This window comes from Oncorhynchus nerka, linkage group LG7 (genome assembly GCF_034236695.1).
Source record: "Oncorhynchus nerka isolate Pitt River linkage group LG7, Oner_Uvic_2.0, whole genome shotgun sequence".
Taxonomy (NCBI): domain Eukaryota; kingdom Metazoa; phylum Chordata; class Actinopteri; order Salmoniformes; family Salmonidae; genus Oncorhynchus; species Oncorhynchus nerka.
The window spans coordinates 66658079-66680755 of NC_088402.1; the positions used below are offsets into that span (position 1 = coordinate 66658079).

The following is a 22677-nucleotide window of genomic DNA, read 5'->3' on the forward strand; positions in this document are numbered from 1 at the left end:
GCAGTAGATATCTCAGATGGGGGGATTGAGGCCTAAGAAGATTTTATAAATAAGCATCAACCAGTGGGTCTTGTGACGGGTATACAAAGATGACCAGTTTACAGAGGAGTATAGAGTGCAGTGATGTGTCCTATAAGGAGCGTTGGTGGCTGGGGTGAAAGAGGAGTGATTACGACAGAGGAAACCAAGTCTAGATTTAACTGTAGCCTGCAGCTTTGATATATACTGAGAGAAGGACAGTGCACCGTCTAGCCATACTCCCAAGTACTTATATAAGGTGACTACCTCAAGTTCTAAACCCTCAGAGGTAGTAATAACACCTGGGGGAAGAGGGGCATTATTCTTACCAAACCACATGACCTTTGTTTTGGAGGTGTTCAAAATAAGGTTTTATTTTTTATTTAAAAAAAATATTTAACCATTATTTAATCAGGTTGGTCAGTTGAGAACAAGTTCTCATTTACAACTGTGACCTGGCCAAGATAAAGCAAAGCAGTGCAACACAAACAACAACACAGAGTTACACATAAACAAAGAAACAATCAATAGCACAAAAGAAAAGAAAAATAGAAAAATCTATGTACAGTGTGCGTAAATGTAGAAGAGTAGGGAGGTAGGCAATAAATAGGCCATAGAGGCAAAATAATGACAATTTAGCATTAATACTGGTGTGATAGATGTGCAAGTAGAGATACTAGGGTACCAAAGAGCAAGAGGGTAAGTAATAATATGGGGATGAGGTAGTCGGGTGTGCTATTTACAGATTGGCTGTGTACAGGTACAGTGATCGGCAAGCTGCTCAGACAGCTGATTCTTAAAGTTAGAGAGGGAGATATAAGACTCCAGCTTCAGAGATTTTTGCAATTCATTCCCGTCACTGGCAGCAGAGAACTGGAAGGAAAGGCGGCCAAAGTAAGTGTTGGCTTTGGGGATGACCAGTGCAATCAAATCAAATTCAATTTTATTTGTCACATACACATGGTTAGCAGATGTTAATGCGAGTGTAGCGAAATGCTTGTGCTTCTAGTTCCGACAATGCAGTAATAACCAACGAGTAATCCAACCTAACAATTCCACAACTACTACCTTATACACACAAGTGTAAAGGGATAAAGAATATGTACATAAAGATATATGAATGAGTGATGGTACAGAACGGCATAGGCAAGATGCAGTAGATGGTATAGAGTACAGTATATACATATGAGATGAGTAATGTAGGGTATATAAACATAAAGTGGCATAGTTTAAAGTGGCTAGTGATACATGTATTACATAAAGATGGCAAGGTGCAGTAGATGATATAGAGTACAGCATATACATATACATATGAGATGAGTAATGTAGGGTATGTAAACATTATATTAAGTGGTATTGTTTAAAGTGCCCAGTGATACATTTTTTACATCAATTCCCATCAATTTCCATTATTAAAGTGGCTGGAGTTGAGTCAGTATGTTGGCAGCAGCCACTCAATGTTAGTGGTGGCTGTTTAACAGTCTGATGGCCTTGAGATAGAATCTGTTTTTCAGTCTCTCGGTCCCTGCTTTGATGCACCTGTACTGACCTCGCCTTCTGGATGATAGCGGGGTGAACAGGCAGTGGCTCGGGTGGTTGTTGTCCTTGATGATCTTTATGGCTTTCCTGTGACATTGGGTGGTGTAGGTCTCCTGGAGGGCAGATAGTTTGCCCCCGGTGATGCGTTGTGCAGACCTCACTACCCTCTGGAAAGCCTTACGGTTGTGGGCGGAGCAGTTGCCGTACCAGGCGGTGATACAGCCCGACAGGATGCTCTCGATCGTGCATCTGTAGAAGTTTGTGAGTGCTTTTGGTGACAAGCCAAATTTCTTCAGCCACCTGAGGTTGAAGAGGCGCTGCTGCGCCTTCTTCCCAATGCTGTCTGTGTGGGTGGACCAATTCAGTTTGTCCGTGATGTGTACGCCGAGGAACTTAAAACCTACTACCCTCTCCACTACTGTCCCGTCGATGTGGATAGGGGGGTGCTCCCTCTGCTGTTTCCTGAAGTCCACAATCATCTCCTTTGTTTGTTGACGTTGAGTGTGAGGTTATTTTCCTGACACCACACTCCAAGGGCCCTCATCTCCTCCCTGTAGGCCATCTCGTCGTTGTTGGTAATCAAGCCTACCACTGTAGTGTCGTCCGCAAACTTGATGATTGAGTTGGAGGCGTGCATGGCCACGCAGTCGTGGGTGAACATGGAGTACAGGAGAGGGTTCAGAACGCACCCTTGTGGGGCCCCAGTGTTGAGGATCAGCGGGGTGGAGATGTTGTTACCTTCCCTCACCACCTGGGGGCGGCCCGTCAGGAAGTCCAGTACCCAGTTGCACAGGGCGGGTCGAGACCCAGGGTACTATGGAGGGTACAATGGTGTTAAATGCTGAGCTGTAGTCGATGAACAGCATTCTCACATAGGTATTCCTCTTGTCCAGATGGGTTAGGGCAGTGTGGTTGCGATGGCTTCGTCTGTGGACCTATTGGGGCGGTAAGCAAATTGGAGTGGGTCTAGGGTGTCAGGTAGGGTGGAGGTGATATGGTCCTTCACTAGTCTCTCAAAGTACTTCATGATGACGTAAGTGAGTGCTACGTAGTCGTTTAGCTCAGTTACCTTAGCTTTTTTGGGAACAGGAACAATGGTGGCCCTCTTAAAGCATGTGGGAACAGCAGACTGGGATAAGGATTGATTGAATATGTCCGTAAACACACCAGCCAGCTGGTCTGCGCATGTTCTGAGGACGCGGCTGGGGATGCCGTCTGGGCCTGCAGCCTTGCGAGGGTTAACACGTTTAAATGTTTTACTCACGTCGGCTGCAGTGAAAGAGAGTCCGCAGGTTTTGGTAGCGGCCGTGTTGGTGGCACTGTTTTGTCCTCAAAGCGGCCCCAAAAAATATTTAGTCTGCCTGGGAGCAAGACATCCTGGTCCGCGACAGGGCTGGTTTTCTTCATGTAATCCGTGATTGACTGTAGACCCTGCCACATACCTCTTGTGTCTGAGCCGTTGAATTGCGACTGTCCTTTGTCTCTATACTGACACTTAGCTTGTTTGATTGCCTTGCGGAGGGAATAGCTACACTGTTTGTATTCGGTCATGTTTCGCGCGAATGCTGCCATCAATCCATGGTTTCTGGTTAAGGAATGTTTTAATTGTTGCTATGGGTACGATATCGTAAATGCACTTTCTAATGAACTCGCTCATCGAATCAACGTATTCGTCAATGTTGTTGTTGGACGCAATGCGGAACATATCCCAATCCACGTGATCGAAGCAGTTTTGAAGCGTGGAATCAGATTGGTCGGACCAGCGTTGAACAGACCTGAGCGTGGGAGCTTCTTGTTTTAGTCTCTGTCTGTAGGCTGGAAGCAACAAAATGGAGTCGTGGTCAGCTTTTCCGAAAGGAGGGTAGGGGAGGGCCTTATATGCGTCGCGGAAGTTAGAATAACAATGATCCAGGGTTTTACCAGCCCTGGTTGCGCAATCAATATGCTGATAGAATTTAGGGAGTCTTGGTTTCAGATTAGCCTTGTTAAAATCCCCAATGAATGCAGCCTCAGGATATGTGGTTTCCAGTTTACATAGAGTCAAATAAAGTTCGTTCAGGGCCATCAATGTGTCTGCTTGGGGGGGAATATATACGGCTGTGATTATAATCGAAGAGAATTCCCTTGGTAGATAATGCGGTCGACATTTGATTGTGAGGAATTCTAATTCAGGTGAAATGAAGGACTTGAGTTCCTGTATGTTGTTATGATCACACCACGTCTCATTAATCACAAGGCATACCCCCCCGCCCCTCTTCTTACCAGAAAGATGCTTGTTTCTGTCGGCACAATGAGTGAAGAAACCAGCTGGCTGCACCGACTCCGTTAGAGTCTCTCGAGTATGCCATGTTTCCGTGAAACAAAGAACGTTACAGTCTCTGATGTCTCTCTGGAATGCTACCCTTGCTCGGATTTCATCAACCTTGTTGTCAAGAGACTGGACATTGGCGAGTAATATGCTAGGGAGTGGTGCGCGATGTGCCCGTCTCCGGAGCCTGACCAGAAGACCGCCTCGTTTGCCCCTTTTACGGCGTTGTTGTTTAGGGACGCCGGCTGGGATCCGATCCATTGTCCTGGGTGGAAGGCAAAACACAGGATCCGCTTCGGGAAAGTCATATTCCTGGTCGTAATGATGGTGAGATGACGTTGCTCTTATATTCAGTAGTTCCTCCCGACTGTATGTAATGAAACCTAAGTTTACCTGGGGTACTAATGTAAGAAATAACACGTAAAAAAAAAAAATACTGCATAGTTTCCTAGGAACGCGAAGCTGGAGCGCGTGCTATGGGTGGTGTTGCTATGGTGACCAGTGAGCTGAGATAAGGCGGGGCTTTACCTAGCAAAGACTTATAGATGACCTGGAGCCAATGGGTTTGGCAACGGATATGTTGTGTGGGCCAGCCAACGAGAGCATACAGGTCGCAGTGATGGGTAGTATATGGGGCTTTGGTGACAAAACGGATGGCACTGTGATAGACTACATCCAGTTTGCTGAGTAGAGTGTTGGGAGGTATTTTGTAAATGACATAGTCGAAGTCTGTCACGTTCTGACCTTTATTTCCTGTGTTTTGTAATTAGTTAGTATGGTCAGGGCGTGAGTTGGGTGGGCAGTCTATGTTTGTTTTTCTATGATTTGAGTATTTCTATGTTTCGGCCTAGTATGGTTCTCAATCAGAGGCAGGTGTCATTAGTTGTCTCTGATTGAGAATCATACTTAGGTAGCCTGGGTTTCACTGTGTGTTGGTGGGTGATTGTTCCTGTCTCTGTGTTTGCACCAGATAGGACTGTTTTAGGTTTTCTCACGTTTGTTGTTTTTGTTAGTTATCTCATGTGTAGTTTCTTTATAAATTAAAGAACATGAATAACCACCACGACGCATATTGGTCCTCAGATCCGTTTCGCCTCTCCTCTTCGGAGGAGGAGGAAATTCATTACAAAGTCAAAGATCAGTAGGACAGTCAGTTTTACGAGGGTATGTTTGGTGGCATGAGTGAAGGAGGCTTTGTTGCGAAATAGGAAGCCAATTCTAGATTTAATTTTGGATTGGAGATGCTTAATGTGAGTCTGGAAGGAGAGTTTCCAGTCTAACCACACACCTAGGTATTTTTAGTTGTCCACATATTCTAGGTCAGAATTATCCAGAGTAGTGATGCTAGTTGGGCGGGAGGGTGCGGGCAAAAATCGGTTGAAGAGCATGCACTTAGTTTTACTAGCATTTAAAAGTAGTTGGAGGCCACAGAAGGAGTGTTGTATGGTGTTGAAGCTCGTTTGGAGGTTTGTTAGCACAGTGTCCAAAGAAGGGCCAGATGTACACATAATGGTGTCGTCTGCTTAGAGGTGGATCAGAGAATCACCAGCAGCAAGAGTGACATCATTGATGTATACAGAGAAAAGAGTCGGCCCGAGATTTGAACCCTGTGGCATCCCCATAGAGACTGCCAGAGGGCCAGACAACCAGGTGAGGCAGTCATTTGCGAAGACAAGGCTATTGAGTTCTGCCGATAACAATGCGGTGATTGACAGAGTCGAAAGCCTTGGCCAGGTCGATGAAGAAGGCTGCACAGTACTGTCTTTTATCGATGGAGGTTATGATATCGTTTAGGACCTTGAGCGTGGCTGAGGTGCACCCATGAGCAGCTCTGAATCCAGATTGCATAGTGGAGAAGGTACGGTGGGATTCGAAATGTCCGGTGATCTGTTTGTTAATTTGGCTTTCAAAGATTTTAGAAAGGCAGGGCAGGATGGATATAGGTCTACAACAGTTTGGGTCTAGAGGGGCTCCCCCTCTTCAGTGTCCCAAAACTGTTTGGAATTAGAGTTCCTGGAAGCAAATTTCTGTTTGAAAAGGCTAGCCTCAGCTTTCCTAACTGACTGAGTATATTGGTTCTTGACTTCCCTGAAAAGTTGCATATTGCGGGGGCTATTCGATGCTAATGCAGAATGCCACAGGATGTTTTTCTGCTTGTCAAGGGCAGTCAAGTCTGGGGTGAAGCAAGGGCTACATCTGATCTTAATTCTACATTTTTTTTAATGGGGCATGCTTATTTAAGATGGAGAGGAAAGCACTTTTGAAGAGCAACCAGGCATCCTCTACTGACGGGATGAGGTCAATATCCTTCCAGGATACCCGGGCCAGGTCAATTAGAAAGGCCTGCTCGCTGAAGTGTTTTAGCGAGCTTTTGACAGTGATGAGGGGTGGTCGTTTGAACGCGGACTCAGTACGCACGCAGGAACTGATCGCTGAGATCCTGGTTGAAGACAGCAGCATTTTAGAAATCTGTAATTAATTTCGACTTTTTTGCCAAGTATGTTTTAGTTGTTCCGTTTCACATCTAACTAAGGTGTTTGGTGCCGTATTTATCAAGTAAAAAAATGTGCGACGTGTTGTCTTATGTAAACAGTTGGAGCTACTGGGTAGGTCTGTCTCACTCTCTGTGATATTGGATAGAGAGCAATGACCGCAGTCGTTCACCCCCTTAGTGGGCAAATGGACATCACCAATCAAAACCCAAACCTTCATTTATTTACCCGTTGTAATGCGGGTAAATTAAAAAAGCAGTCGTTTTTTAAAGGCTGGTACAAAAAGCGCATAAGGTGCAATCTTGTATCACACAGTGCCAGCCAATGAGAAGTTGGCCGCAATCAGGAATTCAGCGAAGCGAAATGGCACAGAATCCGAAAATGAACTGCAACGTCGAGGAGGGAGAGACTATAGAGCGAGAGACCGGTATGCCGAAGGGGAGGGGGTGATCAGTAAAGCGGGTGAAATATATATGTTAAACCATAGCGCATATTCTTGTAATGATTTGCTTGAATGTCTCTGAGTGTTTCACAGAGAAATGCAATCCGGACACAGAATCCCCCCCCCCCCCCTCTCTCTCTCTCTCTCACACACACACACACACACACACACACACACACACACACGAAAAGGGATGGTGGATGCTCCTGACTCGATGGCTAAGACGAGGTGGGATAATCATGCGTGTCTGGCCCCGGGCGTTGATGCAGCTGCCGTTGCCTGATCTTTACTGGGCTGAGGGTAGGGTTGTTCCGGTTCCGACTGGATCTTCATCTCGATTCGGCTTGACATCGATGTTATCAAGCTATTTACATGTAAGAAGACAACGACTGATGTAGCCTAAAAAGCGCAACCGCAATTATTGAACAAATCTGAATGGAGTAATTAAATGCTACCATCGATGGAGGAGGATCTTATTTATAATAACTAATGAAGTGCTGTCTTGGAGGAAGGGAAATAACCAGGGACATCCCCGTGAGACGACCGGCTCACCCGTTCTCCTGTTTGCTGCGATTAAAAAAAAATGAGATCGGTACGTAGGCTGCCGTGAAAATAACATAATTGCATTAGTAATCAGGCTAGGACACCCTCTCCACCAGCACCCTATTTTCGCCGTTCCAGGGGCAGCAAACGCGGCACCGAACGCAAAACCGTCCACGACCCGGTCCGCGCCATCAAATCGACGCATTACTGGATGGGGAGTAGCATAGACTGTGAAGACCGTGAGTGCGTGTGTCAAAAGGGGGACAGAGGGAGACCGGGCCAGCTCAACCCCCTGCACCTGATAATTGCGCTCTAATCTGGCAAGTTTGGAGGGACGGAGAGTCCGGTGCAGTAAGGGCGCCTCAATGACCGTCTCATCCCGGGACAGGTAGAGAAGGCTAGAGAACGGCGGCGTGTTTGGAAGTTTTGATGCATATGATCACAACCACCATGATTTTTATGATTCTTGGCGCTTCAGTTGTAATGGTAAGATATTTGCTTTTTATTGTGCCCCCCATCGTGTGTGTTAAACGCCTACAACATTTTTTTAACGTATGTAGTCTATAGACTAATAATGTAGCTATAGCTTTTACAAATAGCATACAGATCACATTTGATATCACTGAAAATAATGATGACTTGAGACAGTAGCCTACATACATACCTTGGCTATCATAAATAAACAATCTAAAGAACATTTTAGAACGAGGGTTGCAAAGTGGGTTTCCAAATGTATTTTTCGATTTCTCTTATATGGACTGTAGCCTAATGCCAGGTCATATAACGGTGCTGTGTTGGAAATGGTGCTTGTCATGTGAGTTGACTCGAATGGTTATTTGCAGGCGATTGCCTGTTTAATGGACATGAACGCACTACTGGATCGCTTTCACAACTACATCTTACCGCATCTACGAGGGGAAGACCGCGTCTGTCATTGCAACTGTGGAAGGTAAAAAAAAGAGCATACAGTGATTCGTTTGGATGTATACAAACATTTGAAATGAAAGCGTAGCCTATAGAGTCAAGATAGCTGCTATGTTACCCGTCTAATCATAGGCTCATACTCGATCAATAGGCCTCTCGAATGATTTCTCCTGCTGAACTGTTCGTTTTAATAAGCCTCCAAACATGCTCCATGCATAGGCCTAATCTCTTGAAAATGTATCCAATGGATGTCGACTATGGTTTTATTCGAGTATGCGTGTGTCTAACCGAAGGAAAGCCTTATTTTTGCGATGCCTAGCTTGTGACGGTGTTTTTAAGCTTTATTCAGTTATTTGGCTTTTACTGCATACGTGAGCCATTAATATGTTATGAATTATGAGGAATGGGCTAAGGAATAATTTTAAATATTTAGATTTGAGGAAATGTTGTTGGAGAGAGGACATTAGGGCTAGCCTATACCTATATTGAACCAGTTGTGAGAATGTGCCTATATATACATTGATCTATTACTTATAACCCGTATTATGAAGGCTGAAAATGGAATGAAACATAAAACAACTAGGCCTAGTTTAATGATAATTTATTACTGTTGTGATTAGGCCTATACCAGTTATATGTAGCCTCATATTCTGTCGATTGGTGGTCTAGGCTCCTTACTACTTCAATTAGTGTGTTTTAAAACATTACATAATGGCAATGAGACTCACATACAGGAACTGTAAACCAAAATTGGGCCCTTGGTCTTGGAAGTTTTATTTTATTTTATTTCTGTTAAGTGCTGTAGCTTGCCCAAGGGTATGGCAACAGTGTTGTGCCAGGTTTTAAAATAAGAGCCCTCTGATCCAATAGATACACACCTATCGACTTCATTAGGATATTACGCCCTGGATAAAGACAAGTTGAGGCCTGAGTCTGAACACATACATATTGCAACATTTTGTAAGTGCTGGGCTATTCTTGGTCAGTGCAGAATCTTAGTCAAATGAATTCCTAACTTGCTTGGATCTAATACATTCACTGAGGACAGGAAAATCTGTTCTGAGTTGCCCTGCTGATGTGATATCACTGCATAGTCACATTGTAGCAGGTCTTGGCCCTGTATGAATACTGTTCTTTTGAATGCCTACAGTTCAACAACCTGAGATATGGGTCATGAAGTGTCACTAAGATCAGGATTGTCATCATAAAATAATATTGGCCAACATTTGGAGAAGGGCCTCTCTCTCACTCCCTCTAATTTCAAGAAATTATCATAGTAATGCTATATTAGGCATATATATGCCTTTAGAAGAATTGTAGAGACACATTTGTAAAAATAATGCCAATTATGTCTAGTGACATAATTTATGCCGTTTATCATTGCAATGTTTTTTGTGTGGTTTATTTGAAGTCGTTTTTAAATATTGATAAATCCTCTGCTACTCAATATTCAATGTGCAATGCATATACTATTCTTAGCTTTGAATTAATTATACATTTTCATACTTGTGCTTGTTACCTTTCTGTACCCGGGGAATACAGTACATCTAGTCCTAAACTAGACCCCAACAATTGCACTTTTGTTTCCAACACACTTGTCATTGTCTTTAATTAAGCCAGAGGCATCATGCCCATAGGGGGAACAGGGGTACTTGACCCCTAAGATTTGTCCTATACATTTTTTTACAGTATCAGTCAAAAGTTTGACATACCTACTCATTCAAGGGTTTTTCTTTATTTTTACTATTTTTTACATTGTAGAATAATAGTGAAGACAGCAAAACGATGAAATAATGCATATGGAATGATGTAGTAACCAAAAAAGTGTTAAACAAATCCAAATATATTTTATATTTGAGATTCTTCAAAGGAGCCACCCTTTGCCTTGATGACAGCTTCGCACACTCTTGGCATTCTCTCAACCAGCTTCATGAGGTAGTCACCTGGAATGCGTTTCAGTTAACTGGTGTGCCTTGATAAAAGTTCATTAGTGGAATTTCTTTCCATCTTCATGTGTTTGAGCCAGTCAGTTGTGTTGTGACAAGGTAGGGGTGGTATACAGAAGATATCCCTATTTGTCCATATAATGGCAAGAACAGCTCAAATAAGCAGTGAAACAACAGTCCATCATTACTTGAAGACATGAAAGTCAGTCATTCCGGAAAATTTCAAGACCTTTGAAAGTTTCTTCAAGTGCAGTCGCAAAGCCATTAACCGCAAAGCTGAAACTGGCTCTCATGAGGACTGCCAGAGTTTACCTCTGCTGACCCAGAGTTACCTCTGCTGCAGAAGATAAGTTCATTAGAGTTACCAGCATCAGAAATTGCAGCCCAAATAAATGCTTCACAGAGTTCAAGTAACAGTGTCACGTCCTGACCATAGAAAGCTTTTATTTTCTATGGTAGAATAGGTCAGGGCGTGACTGGGGGGTTGTTCTAGTTTATATTTTCTATGTGGGGTTCTAGGTTCATTTTCTATGTTGGTGATTTGTATGATTCCTAATTAGAGGCAGCTGGTTATCGTTGTCTCTAATTGGGAATCATACTTAAGTAGCATTTTTTCCACCTGTGGGTTATGGGATATTGTTTATGTTTAGTTGCCTGTTTGCACTGCATTGTCACGTTTAGTTTATTCTTTATTGTTTTGTTTTTTCTAAGTTTCACTGTCTAATAAATATATGGAGCTCCATATATTATTCCAAGCTTATTTCTCTCATATTTTGTGCACAAATTTGTTTACATCCCTGTTAGTGAGCATTTCTCCTTTGCCTGTCATTTAACAGACGCTCTTATCCAGAGTGACTTATAGTAGTGAGTGCATACATTTTCATTCATACTGGTCCCCTGTGGGAATCAAACCCACAACCCTGGCATTTCAAGTGCCATGCCTACTGAGCCGCATGGGACCAACCACCTGCCAGAGGGCATATCAAGAAGCTGATTTAAACGGCATGATTATTACACAGGTGCACCTTGTGCTGGGGACAATAAAAGGCCACACTAAAATGTGCAGTTTTGTCACACAACACAATGCCACAGATGTCTCAACTTTTGAGGGAGTGTGCAATTGGCATGCTGACTGTAGGAATGTCCACCAGAGCTGTTGCCATATACAATTATGTTAATTTCTCTACTATAAGCCACCTCCAACGTCATTTTAGAGAATTTGTCAGTTCTTCCAACCGGCCTCACAACCGCAGATCACGTGTAACCACACCAGCCCAGGACCTCCACACCCGGCTTCTTCACCTGGGGCATCGTCTGAGACCAGCCATCCAGACAGCTGATGAAACTGAGGAGTATTTCTGTCTGTAATAAAGCACTTTTGTAGGGAAAAACTAATTCTGATTGGCTCCCCAGTGGATAGCCCTGGCTGCCTAGTGGGTGGGCCTATGGCTGCACCACTGCCCAGTCATGTGAAATCCATAGATTCTGGCATAATGAATTTATTTAATTTGACTGGTTTACTTATATGAACTATAACTCATTAAAATCATTGAAATTTTTGCATGTTGCGTTTATATTTTTGTTCAGTGTATATACTGTATATATATATATATATATTTGACAGTGCATTTAGAAAGTATTCAGACCCCTTGATCTTAATTAAAAATAAAAACTGAAATGTCACATTTACATAACTATTCAGACCCTTTACTCAGTACTTAGTTGAAGCTGCTTTGTGAGCAATTAAAGGGTTGTTGGGTATGAAGCTACAAGCTAGGCACAACTGTATTTTTGTGGAGTTTCCCCCATTCTTCTCTGCAGATCCTCTCAAACTCTGGTTGGATGTGGAGCATTGCTGCAGAACTATTTTCAGGTCTCTCCAGAGATGTTTGATCAGGTTAAATTCCGGGCTCTGGCTGGGCCACTCAAGGACATTCAGAGACTTGTCCCGAATCCACTCCTGTGTTGTCTTTGCTGTGTGCTTAGGGTCATTGTCCTGTTGGAAGGTGAACCTTTTCCCCAGTCTGAGATCCTGAGCGCTCTGGAGCAGGTTTTCATCAAGGATCTCTCTGTACTTTACTCTGTTCATCTTTGCCTCAATCCTGACTAGTATCCCAGTCCCTGCCGCTCAAAAACATCCCCACAACATGATGCTACCACCACCATGCTTCACCGTAGGGATGGTGCCAGGTTTCCTCCAGACGTGACACTTGGCATTCAGGCCAAAGAGTTTGATCTTGGTTTCATCAGGTCAGAGAATCTTCTTTCTCATGGTCAGAGTCCTTTAGGTGCCTTTTGACAAACTCCAAGCGAGCTGTCATGTGCCTTTTACTGAGGAGTGGCTTCCGTCTGGCCACTCTACCATAAAGGCCTGATTGGTGGAGTGTTGCAAAAGGCTCTGATCTCCACAGAGGAACTTTGGAGCTCTGTCAGAGTGACCAATGGGTTTTTGGTAATGTCTCTGACCAAGGCACTTCTCACGCGATTGCTAAGCTTGGACAGGCGGACATCTCTAGGAAGGTTCCAAACTTCTTCCATTTAAGAATGATGGAGGCCACTGTGTTCTTGGGGCCCTTTAATGCTGCAGATTTTTTTTGGTAACCTTCTCCACATCTGTGCCTCGACACAATCATGTCTTGGAGCTGTACGGACATTCCTTCGACATCATGGCTTGGTTTTTGCTCTGACATGCACGGTCAACAATAGGATCTTGTATTTTTGCAAAAAAATCTAAAAACCTGTTTTTGCTTTGTGATTATGGGGTATTGTGTGTCGATTAATGAGGGGAAAAATGTATTTAATCTATTTTAGGATAAGGCTGTAACAAAAGTATCAAAATGTGGAGAAGTCAAGGGGTCTGAATACTTTCAGAATGAACCGTATAATCTTTTTTGTCGTTGTTTCTCTGTAATACTACTAGCCACAATATTATGTCAGTCAGGCGGATACAGACAGCCCAAGAGATATGCTTAGATATGCAAACAAATAGACATATTTTTTTTTACATAGAATTAAGCATAATGATTATGGCTCTAGATTGCAGGAAAAAGCTACAGTATTTCAGGTCTTTTAAAAATCCAATATTCTCCAATATTATCCAACTACAGTCTCCGGATCAACCCCCAGACATCCTCAATTACTTTGTGGCCTGTCAGATTATGGGGGTGCATGACTCCCCTGAATTAAGCCAATGGAAAGTGAGTGACACAGTGGCTGCATTCAGGCTCTGGTGAAAAGTAGTGCACTATGTAGGGAAAAGGTGCCATTTGAGACACAGCCCACGTTGTCTTTTACTGCAATGGAAATGCTCTTAAATAAGAGCTACTAATTTTACGTAAAATGTTTATCCTCTCAGCATAAACATTTAATGGAACAGATAGACAGATGAGGCCACCTGAGCTTGAATGCTGCCTGAGCCTACCTTAAGTGCATGTGGAATCAAACTAAATGAAATCTATTTGTGTTTGTCACATTCACCGAATACAACAAGTGTAGTAGACCTTACCGTGAAATGCTTACTTATAAGCCCGTAACCAACAATGCAGTTATAAGAAAATAAAGTTAAGAAAATATTTACTAAATAGACTAAAGTAAAACATTTAATATATATATTTTTAATACCAATAACGAGGCTATATACAGGGGATACAATGTGCAGGGGTACAGGTTAGTCAATTTGTACATATAGGTAGGGGTCAAGTGACGATGCAAATGGTCCTGGTGGCCATTTGATTAATTGTTCAGCAGTGTTATGGCTTGGGGTAGAGGAGCCTTTTGGACCTAGACTTAGGCGCTCTGGTAACACTTGCCTTGCGGTAGCAGAGAGAACAGTCTATGACTTGGGTGACTGGAGTCTTTGACAATATTTTCAGCCTTCCTCTGAAACTGCCTAGTATATACTGTAGGTCCTGGATGGCAGGAAACTTGGCCTCAGTGATGTATTGGCCGTACGCACTACCCTCTGTAGAATCTTACGGTCAGATGCCGAGCAGTTGCCATACAAATCTGTGATGCAACTGGTCAGGATGCTCTCGATGGTGTAGCTGTAGAACTTTTTGAAGATCTGGGAACCCATGCCAAATCTTTCCCTCTCCTGAGGTGGAAAAGGCGTTGTCGTGCCCTCTTCACAACTGTCTTGGTGTTTTTGGACCATGATAGTTTGTTGATGATGTGGACACCAAGGAACTTGAAACTCTCGACCCACTCCACTACAGCCCCGTCGATGTGAATGAGGGCCTGTTCGGCCCTCCTTTTCCTGTAGTCCACGATCAGTTCCTTTGTCTTGCTCACGTTGAGGGAGAGGTTGTTGTCCTGGCACCACACTTCCAGGTCTCTGACCTCCTCCATATAGGCTGTCTCATCGTTGTCAGTGATCAGGCCTACAACTGCTGTGTCGTCAGCTGTCTTAATGATGGTGTTGGAGTCATGTTTGGCCACACAGTCGTGGGTGAACAGGAGTACAGGAGGGGACTAACCACGCACCCCTGAGGGGCCCCTGTGTTGAGGATCAGGCCTGAGGCCATATCCACAGTAATTTCATTTGGCACCAGCAATTGTTAGCTTGTCAGATCACTGCTTGTGAACCACAGGTTCTCATTGTATGAGATGTAGGCTACCTTTGAGAGCAATGTGAGGTATGCTGTTATGTAAGGCTTTGATAATACTCTGGTGTTTATTTGGAATTGGAAACGGGAATGAGACATTTATATTCATATCGCAGCTGATGTTCGAGCATGTTTCTAGATATGAATTATTCTCTATTCACCAGCATGCCTTTCTATTCTCCAATTTGTACCAAATTAGTAATGAGAATTCCTGCTATTTATCCAATTTCATCACCCACCCCCCTAATTTCACCTCCCTTGCCCCATCTCATCTGTATCCTTGTCCTTCCCTCCATCACTAACACCTTCTAACCTCCAGCTTGGTCTCTTCCAGGCATCATGTCCACTATGTGATCCCTTACGATGGGGACCATTCTCTGGTGGACTCGTCTGAGAACTACTTTGTCAGTGACAGCGTGACCAAGCAGGAGATGGACCTGATGCTGGGGCTGCTGCTGGGATTCTGTATCAGCTGGCTCCTACTGTGGCTGGATGGAGTGCTGCACTGTGCTGTCAGGGCATTGAGGGCCAGCCGCTACTATGGTGAGTCAGCAAGAGACTTGGTCCGTTTGACTGGGAAAAGTTTGACATGACCTGACAAATGTGCCTCAGAATGAGCAGAAATGTTTTCAATAATCTGATGAGAGAAGTATTGTTTTGTTGATTCCCACCTCCGCAAAAGAGAGATGGTGAGTGAAGTGGTATTGGCGTTAATATTTTGACTGCTACATTATATGAGGTTGATCAGTGTTACTCCTACATATTTTCGTGGGGATGTGACATGGGTGTGCAAATGGCCAGAATTGACATACAGGCTGCTGTTGACCTTCCTTGGGTGGGTGGATAGCCCAACCCACCTGGCTATAAGTGATGGTTATGGGAAACGTCACAGAACTTGAGGACATAAGGGCTCAGTTGTTTTTTAATTTAATAGGGGGAAAATGGAAAAGTGTGTTCCAGGCTAAATTAATTGTCTCACAAGATATTTAATGTACAGTACTGTATGCAGTGTGTTGTGGTCATGGATTGGAATTAAGACGTTATGCAGGTAATTAGTGGGTGAAGGAAATTGGAAAAAGCTTACTTTGTTTCCATTGAGGGGGAATAATTACGTGTGTAAAGTACAGGCATAGTGAAACTAATACACTGCTCAAACAATAAAGGGAACACTAAAATAACACATCCTAGATCTGAATGAATGAAATATTCTTATTAAATACTTTTTTCTTTACATAGTTGAATGTGCTGACAACAAAATTACACAAAAATTATCAATGGAAATCAAATATATCAACCCATGGAGGTCTGGATTTGGAGTCACACTCAAAATTAAAGTGGAAAACCACACTACAGGCTGATCCAACTTTGATGTAATGTCCTTAAAACAAGTCAAAATGAGGCTCAGTAGTGTGTGTGACCTCCATGTGCCTGTATGACCTCCCTACAACACCTGGGCATGCTCCTGATGCGGTTGGCCCTGGCCAGTCTGTGGTGCAACGTGGCGTTGGTGGATGGAGCGAGACATGACGTCCCAGATGTGCTCAATTGGATTCAGGTCTGGGGAACGGGCGGGCCAGTCCATAGCATCAATGCCTTCCCCTTGCAGGAACTGCTGACACACTCCAGCCACATGAGGTCTAGCATTGTCTTGCATTAGGAGGAACCCAGGGCCAACCGCACCAGCATATGGTCTCACAAGGGGTCTGAGGATCTCATCTCGGTACCTAATGGCAGTCAGGCTACCTTTGGCGAGCACATGGAGGGCTGTGAGGCCCCCCAAAGAAATGCCACCCCACACCATGACTGACCCACCGCCAAACCGGTCATGCTGGAGGATGTTGCAGGCAGCAGAACGTTCTCCACGGCGTCTCCAGACTCTGTCACGTCTGTCACGTGCTCAATGTGAACCTGCTTTCATCTGTGAAGAGCACAGGGCGCCAGTGGCGAATTTGCCAATCTTGGTGTTCTCTGGCAAATGCCAAACGTCCTGCACGGTGTTGGGCTGTAAGCACAACCCCCACCTGTGGACATCGGGCCCTCATACTACCCTATGGAGTCTGTTTCTGACCGATTGAGCAGACAAATGCACATTTGTGGCCTGCTGGAGGTCATTTTGCAGGGCTCTGGCAGTGCTCCTCCTTGCACAAAGGCGGAGGTAGCGGTCCTGCTGTTGGGTTTTTGCCCTCCTACTGCATCCTCCACGTCTGCTGATGTACTGGCCTGTCTCCTGGTAGCGCCTCCATGCTCTGGACACTACGCTGACAGACACAGCAAACCTTCTTGCCACAGCTCGCATTGATGTGCCATACTGGATGAGCTGCACTACCTGAGCCACTTGTGTGGGTTGTAGACTCCGTCTCATGCTACCACTAGAGTGAAAGCACCGCCAGCATTCAAAAGTGACCAAATCATCAGCCAGGAAACATAGGAACTTAGAAGTGGTCTGTGGTCCCCACCTGCAGAACCACTCCTTTACTGGGGGTGTCTTGCTAATTGCCTATAATTTCCACCTGTTGTCTATTCCATTTGCACAACAGCATGTGAAATGTTTTGTCAATCAGTGTTGCTTCCTAAGTGGACAGTTTGATTTCACAGAAGTGTGATTGACTTGGAGTTACATTGTGTTGTTTAAGTGTTCCCTTTATTGTTTTGAGCAGTGTATGAATATTGCTGTGGAAATATTGCTGCCCTCAGATGTCATGTGTTTAGTACATGCTAATTGACTGAGACAAAGATTCCCTACCCGTAATACAGAGGGCACTTGTCTATACACCACAAAGATATACAATGTCTCAAGTCTTGCCAATGTTAGATTAGCAAGCCAGACCTCACTGGGGGCGAGGCTATGCCCATGTGAACATATTAGAGGACTTCTTGTCCATACTCCTACTCCTGATTCAATCATTTATCCAGTATTCTTATATAAGTGTTGGAATATTCCAATTATGTCAGCTAAGCTTTATCTTGTGCAGCTCTCAATGTCAGAACAGGCCTATATTTTGTAGCTGGCATGGATCCTTTAGATATAAGACAATGCTAATGTAGGTGATGTGACCTGGATGACTGCTTTTACGGTCAGAAAATAGAGGTGTAAAATGTCTAGTGAGTGTAAATGAAAGAGATGGCCAATTAATTACCTTTGATTAATATGAAACCAGTACACAAAGATGGGGTACTAAAAAACAGTATAACATTATTTTTGTCCTGAAAATACTCAATTAAAAGTATTTATTTGATACATGTCATATTTTTCTTGATGATAAAAGAGAATTTGGTAGTTTGAAGCATACATATATTGCCAGTCTTAGATTGTGATTCTAGTAGTATTAGGCAAGAAACAACTGGTTTAGCTTTGCAGCACAGAATCAACCCATTTGATATTCTGTGCATAACATCAACATAAAAAATATACCCAGATTATACATTCAAATGATTCCCTCGAGGTATAGAAGGGTGGCTCTAGGCTTTACTTTGTGCTGGAATCCTTGTGCATGGAAGGAATGCCCCTTCACCGGTGTTTGGCTGTGACGTTGATGGCGGGTCAGACTCGTTTAGCCTCCCTGAGAAGGGGAGTGAAGGTAAGGCTGATGGAGCGGGAAGGAAGGAGGGGGGGGTGCAGATACTGTCACATCCCCACCCCCACATACACTCTCTCTCTCTCTCTCTCTCTCTCTCTCTTTCACACGCACGCACGCGCACACACACACACACACACACACACACACACACACACACACACACACACACACACACACACACACACACACACACACACACACACACACACACACACACACACACACACACACACACACACACACACACACACACACACACACACACACACACACACTCTCTCTTCTCGGGAGCTATTAATAGAGTGAAAGAGAGCAGCTGGAATGGCGGGCGAGGTAGAAACATGCACACCATACACACAAACAAACACACACACTACATTGATTCCTTTTGCTTTTTCTAATTCCATCTATATACCCTATATCTATATACCCTATATGCTCTCCATTCAGTTATTGAATCCCCCTTTTCTATCCATTTTCTTTATTCAGCATCCTTTTGGAAAGGGATGATTCCTTTCTTATTGTCTATTTCTCATGAATAACTGATTCATATTCTTTGGCACCAGTGACATCGGTGGAAAGACATTTGATTTAGCAAAATAGGGTAACAAAATATGATAACAAAAGGGGAAAATTATGACTTGGCAAAACCATCGCCCCCTTCCCTCCCTCCGTAGAAAGACCTTAACATTTCTGCCCTCACCCCACTTTCCGCATTACATTACCATTTGCATTTTTCTCCTGACTCCATCTCCATCTCTCCATCCTTTTATTGAAATGAGAAGGACCTGTCTCGTTCTGACGTTTCCTTTGGATACCCTTCAGAACAGTCCTTGTGGATTTCATACCCATTCACAGTTATAAATAACTCCCTCCTCCCTCCCTTCTTCCAGCTACTCCCCTTCCCCCCCAACCTTTTGCAGGGACATTTGCTAGTGCTGTCTGGGGCTCTCCCTCCTGTTTCTCTCCCATCTCAGCGGGCCTCACCATCTAAGCCTGACAGGGACAAATCCCTCCACAAATTTTACCTCGCACTCATATGCTTGGGGAAAGAAATCCAAAATGATTTTTTCAAGTCGCTATTATTAATGTATAACAGGATATATAAATTGAAACGTACATATACTACATGAGAAAAAGTATGTGGACACCAGCTCGTCGAACATTTCATTCCAAAATCATGGGCATTAATATGGAGTTGGTCCCACCTTTGCTGCTATAACAGCCTCCACTCTTTTGGGAAGGCTTTCCACTAGATGTTGGAACATTGCTGCGGGGAATTGGTTCCATTCATCCACAAGAGCATTACTAAGGTCGGGCACGGATGTTGGGCGATTAGGCCTGGCTAGCAGTCGGCATTCCAATTCATCCCAAAGGTGTTTGATGGATTGAGGTCAGGGCTCTGTGCAGGTCACTCAAGTTCTTCTACACCGATCTCGACAAACCATTTCTGTATGAACCTCTTTTCACACGGGTGCATTGTCATGCGGAAACAGGGAAGGGCCTTCCCTAAACTGTTGCCAAAAAGTTGGAAAAGCAGAATCGTCTAGAATGTCATTGTATGCTGTAGCATTAACATTTCCTATCACTGAAACTGAGGGGCCTAGTCCGAACCATGAAAAACAGTCCCAGACCATTATTCCTCCTTGAGCAAACTTTACAGCATTCTCCTGGCATCCGCCAAACTCGTCCATCGGACTGCCAGAAGGTAAAGTTTCCAGAGGCAGTTTGGAACTTGGTAATGACTATTGCAACCGAGGACAAACGATGTTCGCGCACTACGCGATTTAGTTCTGTGAACTTGTGTGGCCTACCAATTTGCGGCTGAGCCATTGTTACTCCTACGCATTTCCACTTCACATTAACAGTACTTACAGTTGACCGGTGCAGCTCTAGCAGGGCAGCAATTTGATGAACTGACTTGTCGGAAAGGTGGCATCCCACTGTATGACAGTGCCACGTTGAAAGTCACTGAGCTCTTCATTGAGGCCATTCTTGTCACGCCCTGACCTTAGATATCTCTATTTTCTATATATTTTGGTTAGGTCAGGGTGTGACTAGGGTGGGTACTCTAGGTTTTTTTGTATATCTATGTTGGCCTGATATGGTTCCCAATCAGAGACAGCTGTTTATCGTTGTCTCTGATTGGGGGATCATATTTAGGCAGGCCTTTTTCCCACTTTCTGGTGTGGGATCTTGACTATGTGTAGTTGCCTGCCAGCACTATATTGTATAGCGTCACGTTTCATTTGTTATTTTTGTTGGTTTGTTCGGTGTTCATTCATTTAAATAAGAGAATGTACGCATACCACGCTGCGCCTTGGTCCGATCCTTTCAACGAACGTAACAATTCTACTGCAAATGTTTGTCTATGGAGATTGCATGGCGGTGTGCTCGATTTTATACACCTGCCAGCAAGTGTAGCTGAAATAGCCGAATACACTAATTTGAAAGGGTGTCCACATACTTTTATATATATAGTGTACCACGTTCAGTATGGGTAAAATTCTATGTTTGGCAGATGAATGTGTGGGCAACAAATGTGTTTCTGTAATTGGACTATTGTACTACCAAGGATTAGGTTGATGGGAGCATCAATGACATTTTGGGCATCTAATAAACCTAACCAAATGCACTCCCATTCTCTTATTACCCCACGATACATGTTCTAATCGTTTATTTCACTTCTCTAGTTTCTTCACTCCTCTAACAACCTCCCTCTCTCCTCTTGTCCCCCAGACACCCCTTCCTGGTCATGGCTCCCCTCATTCTGTAACCTTCGAGATCTGCGTCGACGCGCCCAGCTCAGACAGCTGGAGGACTCCACTGGCAACATGGTCCACATCAAGCAGAAGCTCTACCACAACGGCCACCCCAGCCCACGCCACCTCTGACTCTGAAACAAGAATCCCCCCTCCAGCCCCTCAAACTGCCCCAAGGCCAACTGCTGCCTCAGAGACACTGGAAAACTGCCCTCCGACTGTTCATAACACACCTGGCCCGAAACTTTCTTACGATGACCCTGACACAAGTCAGCACCCACCAATCCAAACTCAAGCAGAAGATAGTCGTCACTGAAATCTTGTCTATGTCCATGTCCACCATTGAGGTAGGAAGGAAAAACAAGCATTTTTAAGGGTGCTTTCTGTATAGAAAAATGTTCTGTGTTCATTGTTGAAACTTGGCATGATCTTTTAGAACAGGGTACGATGATGGGGGGCACAGTGTTTATTTAAAAAAATCTCTATGGGGAGGGTATTTCTCTAAAGTGGGAGGGAGGTAAATGGATAGGGGTGGGTTTCAAGATTTTATGATGGGAAGTTTAGATTGCTGCTTCTGTAAATACTTCTAAATATGGGGAAGTGGGAACACAGGGTAGGTTTGTTCGTGAGTGTGGTGAGTCAAGTGTTACGAGTAGAGCTGATGGGCTGTATTGAAGGATAAACGGAGCGTAGGAAAGAAGGAGGATGACAGCCGTCTGGAAGTGAACAGTGTGATGTCTGCTAAAAACAGATTAATTTGTTTTGTTACCTAGTGAATTAAATGAATGTATTAATTTTACCTGTAAATATAAGAGGGGGAGGGGAGCATACGTTTGTGGTTAGGGTTCTCTGCACTGTTATTATTTATGAGAAGGTAGAAAATGAATTGCCAGTCAAGATAAGACGGAGACAGTTCAGTGCTTCCCTCGTCTTCCCAATATTGTGTCCAATAGCACTTCCCACTTTGCTACATCCAATTCCTTCATACTTACTCAAAAGCAACCAGCCTAGAAGCAGTGGGAACCCTCACCCAGTCCCTCTCTCCCTCTCTGTCCAGACATTGCTGTTGTGAAGATAAAATGTCTGTTTTATTAAAAGTGCCATTGAAGCACAACAGTGACCCCTGACGTTTGAATGTGTCATTGCCTCAACATTGGTAACCATACCATTGAACAGTGTATGTATGGAGAAAAAATATATTTCCTAGAGCTTGTACTTGGAAGCGGTTATGTTTTTAAACAGGAAATATGGAATGTAAATCAACTGTTCAGTTCAATTTAATATTTTAGTATATGCCATCCAGAAATAGAAATGTGATTTCATGAACACCAATTAACCTCAGAGGCTACTTCTGGTATGTCTGGGACTTTTAAAAATAAGATTAAAGGGATAGTGTGACATTTGTCCATTTTGCTAAATGATCAACACCACTTTCCCATAAGCATTCTTAATATCTAGGTATTTAAACGTTGTGCTTACATAGGCAGGTACAGTAATTACAGTGTAGTTACACATTGTTAC

General features: G+C 43.8%; 1 protein-coding gene across 1 annotated transcript; it reads left to right on the plus strand.

The window, feature by feature from the left end:
* The first annotated feature begins 6978 nt into the window (after nucleotides 1-6978).
* Nucleotides 6979-22276, plus strand: LOC115132235 (transmembrane protein 240-like). Its single transcript, XM_029664661.2, has 4 exons — nucleotides 6979-7828; nucleotides 8185-8291; nucleotides 15151-15359; nucleotides 21134-22276. Exons 1-4 carry the CDS (start codon nucleotides 7772-7774, stop codon nucleotides 21286-21288), a joined length of 528 nt encoding a protein of 175 aa, XP_029520521.1. The 5' UTR covers nucleotides 6979-7771; the 3' UTR covers nucleotides 21289-22276.
* Nucleotides 22277-22677: the final 401 nt, after the last annotated feature.

What these genes read in the sequence shown, in the direction of transcription:
- LOC115132235 (XM_029664661.2), top strand. Translation starts at nt 7,772, where the DNA reads ATGCATATGATCACAACCACCATGATTTTTATGATTCTTGGCGCTTCA. An exon ending in TTGGCGCTTCAGTTGTAATG is followed by an intron (nt 7,829 to 8,184) that starts GTAAGATATTTG and finishes GGTTATTTGCAG; the next exon opens with GCGATTGCCTGTTTAATGGA. An exon ending in GAGGGCCAGCCGCTACTATG is followed by an intron (nt 15,360 to 21,133) that starts GTGAGTCAGCAA and finishes CTTGTCCCCCAG; the next exon opens with ACACCCCTTCCTGGTCATGG.